This window comes from Sinocyclocheilus rhinocerous, unplaced genomic scaffold, assembly GCF_001515625.1.
Source record: "Sinocyclocheilus rhinocerous isolate Xijiao unplaced genomic scaffold, SAMN03320098_v1.1 scaffold923, whole genome shotgun sequence".
In the NCBI taxonomy this organism is placed as follows: Eukaryota; Metazoa; Chordata; class Actinopteri; order Cypriniformes; family Cyprinidae; genus Sinocyclocheilus; species Sinocyclocheilus rhinocerous.
In genome coordinates this window covers 65,795-71,936 of record NW_015642505.1, presented here as the reverse complement: position 1 = coordinate 71,936, position 6,142 = coordinate 65,795, and the positions used below count along the sequence as shown (strand labels likewise).

Sequence of the window (6,142 nt, the reverse complement as noted above, 5' to 3'; positions counted from 1 at the left end):
CAGAAACTGCACTTGTTAAAATTACAAATGACTTGCTTCTTGCGTTATCACTTTGTCTATTTAATCAGGGAATCATCTCAATTAAATCCAGTAAAGTATGGAGTGCCACAAGGATCTGTCCTAGGTCCTCTGCTATTTTCAATATACATGTTGCCCCTTGGTAATATTATTAGAAAACACGGGATTAGTTTCCACTGTTATGCTGATGATACTCAACTATATATCTCAACAAGACCAGATGAAACTTCTAAATTATCTAAGCTAACAGAGTGTGTTAAAAATGTAAAAGACTGGATGACCAATAATTTTCTCCTATTAAATTCGGATAAGACAGAGATATTACTTATTGGACCAAAAGACAGTACACAGAATCTCTTGGATTACAATTTGCAACTAGACGGATGTACGGTTACTTCCTCTACAGTCAAACATCTGGGTGTTATATTAGATAGCAACTTGTCACAAATCATATTTCCCATGTTACAAAAACAGCATTCTTCCAAGTTACGAAACATGTTACCTGTTTCTGATGCAGAAAAGCTAGTTCATGCATTCATGACCTCTAGACTGGACTATTGTAATGCACTGCTAGGTGGTTGTCCTGCATCTTCAATAAACAAGCTACAGGTGGTCCAAAATGCAGCGGCTAGAGTCCTTACCAGGTCAAGAAAATATGATCATATTACCCCAATTTTACAGTCTCTGCACTGGCTACCTATTAAGTTCCGTATCAGTTACAAAATATTATTACTTGCCTATAAGGCCCTTAATGGGTTAGCTCCTGCGTACCTTACTAGTCTTCTACCACGCTACAATCCATCACGCTCCCTAAGGTTGCAAAACTCTGGACTTTTGGTAGTACCTAGGATTGCAAAGCACACTAAAGGAGGTAGAGCTTTTTCGCATTTGGCTCCCAAACTTTGGAATAGCCTTCCTGATAATGTTCGGGGTTCAGACACACTCTCTCTGTTTAAATCTAGATTGAAGACACATCTCTTTGGCCAAGCATTCAAATAATGCATCTCATAATCTTGTACTGCAGTTATATTTGATCAAATGCACATTATTATTATTCTTTAGTTTGGGTTAAACAAATCAATTTTGCTTGGTTGGAACAGCAGCTACGCTAATTATGTCTCTATTTGTTTCTCTGTTTTTGCCACGGGATTGACATCCCCACAAGCTTCAGTCTGGATCCAGAACACCTGAGAAGAGATCCAACCAACCCCTCAGAGGACCTCAGATGATGCCAACCCTGAAATAACATACACAACTACCACATTTTGCTATAAGTTTGATTGCATCATATAATAATTGATGTTAATAGTGTTCATCGTCTGTTTGATTACATGTCATTAACTAACTGCATGATTTTTACCGTACATTTCTGCCATATGGACATCAACTTGAGACTGATAAGCTACTACTAAATATAATGTAGAAACTTGAATTTTCTGTAAAGCTGCTTTGCAATGATTTACATAGTGAAAAGCGCCGTACAAATAAACTTGAATTTGAAATATACACCTGGTTCAGGGTTCTCTGTGGCTTACCAATGACCTTACTCGCTATATTAATGACCCTAGTTAGTGTATTGATATTCTGGTATTCTGATGAATGGCACATTTGCAGCTCATATGAATATTGGATTTTAAAACTTTGTTGCATTACACACTAAACTAAACACACTAAAGGTCACTTGTCCTGGGAATGAGGCGCGTTCACGTATCGCACAGATGCAGGCCGTTTCATGAATGGCTTCTTTATTTGTGCCGCACTGCTGTTCTTTCTGATCTTTTTCATATTTTTCATCTGTCCTCCCGCAGGTTAGATCTTATCATCTTTGTTAGTGTGTAACCATGTGATAGTGTTTTTCTCAGTTCCACCTTTATTCTCCACCTCCTTCTCAACACCATCCGTTTGCTCGACATGAAAACAGTACAAAGTATTCCAAGGCCAAGCTCGGCCAGGGTAGATAAATCCCTGCTTTCCCAGGCCGCTTCAAACAACATCCATTCATTCCTCTCCAGAGTCCAGAGCGTTTGTCACGAGACTCGAGCGTTATCCTGCAGTCATGCGTCTGGTGCTGTGTGTCGTCGCCGTGCTGTTCGGGTGTCCTCTCGGAGAGATGTTTGTTCTGCATCCTTCACCTGAGGCATCTGCTGTCAAAGCCAACAGGTAAGAGCTGAGGATTTAAAGATGAACAATGTCATGATGAATGGATCAGGGCATCCTGTTTTAATCACCTGCACTTTTGTTCATTAGGAGGTTTTGGGGAGAGTTTTCTTTCCAGCTAGTTCACTGTGATCAGTCTATGAACCCAGATTCACTTGAAGTCTTAGATTTGGTAGAAGTTTAGGCTGATATTTGAGTGCTCGGGGCAAAAGTTGAATCAACCTCATTACAATAGCATGCTCTTCTTCCATTTGAGATTCAAATCCTCCTGGCTGGCCTGATCGTGCTTGACTGACCAAAAGAGAATTGCTGGATATCTTCAGAAAGCTTCTCTTGCTCTGGAGTTTGTTTGTTTGCTGGTTTTTATTGTATTAGTTATACTATTTTTGAATAGCTTTTTCTCATGAAAATAGCCTAAGATGCCGACATGGCATTTAATAAAAAAATACTACTACTACTCTCTTGCTCTGGATTTTACTTCAGTGTTTTGTTGTGTACAGGTTGACTGCAAAGACACATGTAAAGTTCTGGAGGTATAAATGAGGGCATCTCTCTTCTCCTCCGGTGTCCTGTTACAGGGTCAAACGCTGAGCCTTCACAAACACGCCAGGCTCCGGTAGCACACGGCTGTGCTTTAAAACATTTGGCTGCCATTTGACAGGCGCACACACACGAGGTCTGCAGAGGTGTGATGACACTGTGGTTTTTGTTTTTGTTTTTGCAGATGCAAGGGAGAACTGGAAATCAGGAAAATCCTTCTGGAATCTCTAAACCTCCAGCAGGAGCCTCGTGTGTCCGTGTTGAAGATGCACCATTTACGTGAGCAGTGGAAAGCCAGTATGAGAAGCAGCCCCACATCAGCACCAGGTACCTAAACCCCAGAGATCAGGCTCAGGTGAAGACCAGATCAGCCCGGTTTCTGGTGAATCTGATCTCTTGTCTATTTAGCAGGTAACTCAACGTTTCCCGAGGACTCCAGAAACTCCAGCTGCTGCAAACATTCCTGTCAGGTCTTCATTAAAGGTGAGCGATCAGATGCATCCCGCTACGTTCTCGTTGCTGCAACATTTTTGGTGTTAAAACCAGCTTAAATGAAAGGCCGTACGGCTACAGTGTATATGAGCGCAATGTATAAATACTTCACACTTCATTAATGAAAGCAAGGCTTCGTTTTCTTCAGACATGATACCATTTCTTTTCTTTTGTCTTGGTTTTGGGGTAAAATGTGACATTGGGCTCATCATGCGTGTCTTCTCTTGTGTAAATGTGTCAGATCTGGGCTGGGAGCGCTGGGTGGTTTATCCGGAGAGCATCACCTTCGTCCAGTGCCGATCCTGCGGTTCTGAGAGCGCAGACGCACCTGCGCAGGTGCATTACCTCGGCATCATGTTCAGTCGATCTGTTTTCTGTTCTACACAAACATTTTTCCTCTTATCTACGGGCCTCAGACTGATGAAATGCTGATCTTAATTGTCTTCCCACAGTGCTGCAAGCCGACCGCTCACGACATCGTCCCGTTCCTCTACGTGGACGACTGGAGCGGTTGGGTTCTGTCCTCGGTGAGTCTGATCCGCCAGTGCGGCTGCGACCCTGGAGAGCAAACACAGGACCCCGAGGTCATGACCCTGTCCTAGAAAGCCTTCCTGACCTGCAGGTCACGTGACACAGAGCCACAGAAACGCAGTAGAGAAGCACAGCTTTTTGGATTCGTAGGTTTATAGCTAAGCAAACTTATTTAGCGTCTTTTGCTGCTGTTGGGAGTCAGACTCTCAGACTCTTGTGGGCTGTAAGAGTGGACTCATATAAAGTTCTCAGAAGAGGCAAAAAAAGTTCTCAATCTAAGCATGTTATTTGACTTTCACAGAAATGCACAATGGACCTTCTGTTATAAATCAGTTCAAGGCCAAATCTGTTTTTAACTTCAGGTTTTTATGGGCCTGCGGCTGCAGCGGCCAGCCAATGTTCCCTGAGAAAATGCTGTCGAGCAGCTCTGCCAACACTCTCCCCGTGCGAATCTGAGGACCAAACAAAGTGTTACATCCAAAATGACCTTCCTTTAAATCAAATTCTAATGTCAATTATTCCTCTAATGTGGCGTCAGGCGTGATCGTTAGCATAACGTGATCTGCGTGTTGAGAAACGCCCAGTCTTGTTGAAGAATCGAACGCACATTCCAGCAAGAACATTTCGACTGCATGTTTGCAAAAACCATCTGGCCATAAATCAGCATCATTTCAAATTCAATGTATAAACAGTTTTCAACCCAGTATCATATATGATTGAATGTTTCATAACTCGACTTCCATGTTGTAGGCTACACACCATTGTATTAGAAAATATTAAAAACATTTCATGTAACCCAGGAATGACAAACTAACACTTTCACATGTATGTTTAGCTAGTATTTAACAAGATTTACACTTTATATCAAATGTATCAGCAGAATGTTTTATTAAAGAAAGCTTTCATGGCATAAAGATGTGATGTCCTTACTTCACTTCATAAAAGATCCGTTCAACATTTGTTTCTCTTGTGTGTGTGTGTGTCTTATTTCTGGCAGCTTCTGTGTGTAACAAAACAAATGCTGAAAATATTTATCAGAATGAACTCATATGAACTTCTCTTGTGCTCATTTTTCAGTGGTTAGTAATGATTGCGGACACAGGTTACTTGCAGTGCATTTCTGAAATGAGTGGCTTATTTTGGGAGTTTATTGGCACACACTGTTTGAAAGTGTGTGTGTGTGTGTGTGTGTGTGTGTATGTGTGTCTGGCTGTTGCGCACTCAGTAAAAGAGTCCAGAGCCTCAACAGCTCTCTGTTCCTGCTGGCTGCAGACAGACTCCACAGACCTGCGGCTGTCTGACCTTGGGCACTGAAGAGAGAAGACAAGCAAACAAACGCAGGAACAACTCGTCCTTTCCTGAAGCACCATGGCCTGTGTGGGATCTTCCCGGCTGTGCTGGGGAGTGCTGCTTTCTCTCATATTCTGTGTGTTTGCTCAGGAGAACAGCTGGGAGTGTTTGGACAAGGACGAAATTGTTACTGAAATGTCCAAGGACGCTGAGATGCCGTCTGAGTGTGTGTTGAGCTGTACAGTGCTCTCTTACAGACAGATCGTAGACAGACAGCAGAAACTCACGGTCCGCTTCAAAGACTCGCAGCCCGGTAAGAGCCGCTTCACCTCTGGTGTGTGTTACATGTGTTAAACAAAACCAATGAGGCTCTTTCCCAGGGTTCATAGTCTAGCAAACAGTGCCCAAAAGCTGTATGTACAGAAAGGTGCAAAAATCTTGTAGTTTATACACTATATGCAAATGATATGGTATTTTAGTTCAGTAATTGTGACCTCAGTCAGCAACAGTCATATATATATATATGTGTGTACATGTATATATACTGTATATATATATAGAGAGAGAGAGAGTCTACTAGTTTTCCCACTATTCCCAGCATGTGGTATAGCATGACTGAGCATAAACATGCTGCTGTGGAAGAGTATTTATTTATTCACGTTCATATCTTTGTCGACTCCTGCAGGTGAGTCGGGGGACTTCTGCTGGTTTATTCACAGGAGATGCAGCACATGGGATGAAGTTTTTGTTTTACTGTCAGTCAACGAATCCGTTCCGAATGGAGAATCGATTCAAATTCAAACCAACTCTCCGACTCACCTGATCCCCGTTCAGTCCCACGACTCTCCGTCCATCATCCCTGACGACTGCGGCCTTCGCTTTGACGTCACGCCGCACCTGCCGCACCTGAGACACGTGACTCACCTGCCGCTCTGTGTCCGGCTGACAGGCATCATGGGAAACCTCCTACAGTGCCCACCCTTTCTGGTCATGATCAGGAATAAAACCAGTCTGACCAACTCCTGAATGAATCTATAAACATTATAAGGCACAATGGTAAAGATTTAGACAGATAAACTCTTAGAGGCTGTTGCATTTCTATTTCAATTCGTTT

The 6,142-nt window shown here is 42.6% G+C and overlaps 1 protein-coding gene across 1 annotated transcript; it reads left to right on the top strand.

Moving 5' to 3' along the window:
• The first annotated feature begins 1,540 nt into the window (after positions 1-1,540).
• On the top strand, positions 1,541-4,649 carry LOC107755917 (bone morphogenetic protein 5-like). The gene is made up of 5 exons (XM_016572881.1): positions 1,541-2,178; positions 2,900-3,042; positions 3,124-3,198; positions 3,449-3,543; positions 3,660-4,649. The coding sequence occupies exons 1-5, from the start codon at positions 2,075-2,077 to the stop codon at positions 3,807-3,809; spliced, it is 567 nt and encodes a 188-aa protein (XP_016428367.1). The 5' UTR covers positions 1,541-2,074; the 3' UTR covers positions 3,810-4,649.
• The last annotated feature ends 1,493 nt before the right edge of the window (positions 4,650-6,142 follow it).

Bases quoted from the DNA above. Each gene is read 5' to 3' on its own strand.
- LOC107755917 (XM_016572881.1), top strand. From the start codon at position 2,075: ATGCGTCTGGTGCTGTGTGTCGTCGCCGTGCTGTTCGGGTGTCCTCTC. The intron at 3,199-3,448 runs GTGAGCGATCAG...TAAATGTGTCAG, and splicing joins CTGTCAGGTCTTCATTAAAG to ATCTGGGCTGGGAGCGCTGG. The intron at 3,544-3,659 runs GTGCATTACCTC...GTCTTCCCACAG, and splicing joins GCGCAGACGCACCTGCGCAG to TGCTGCAAGCCGACCGCTCA.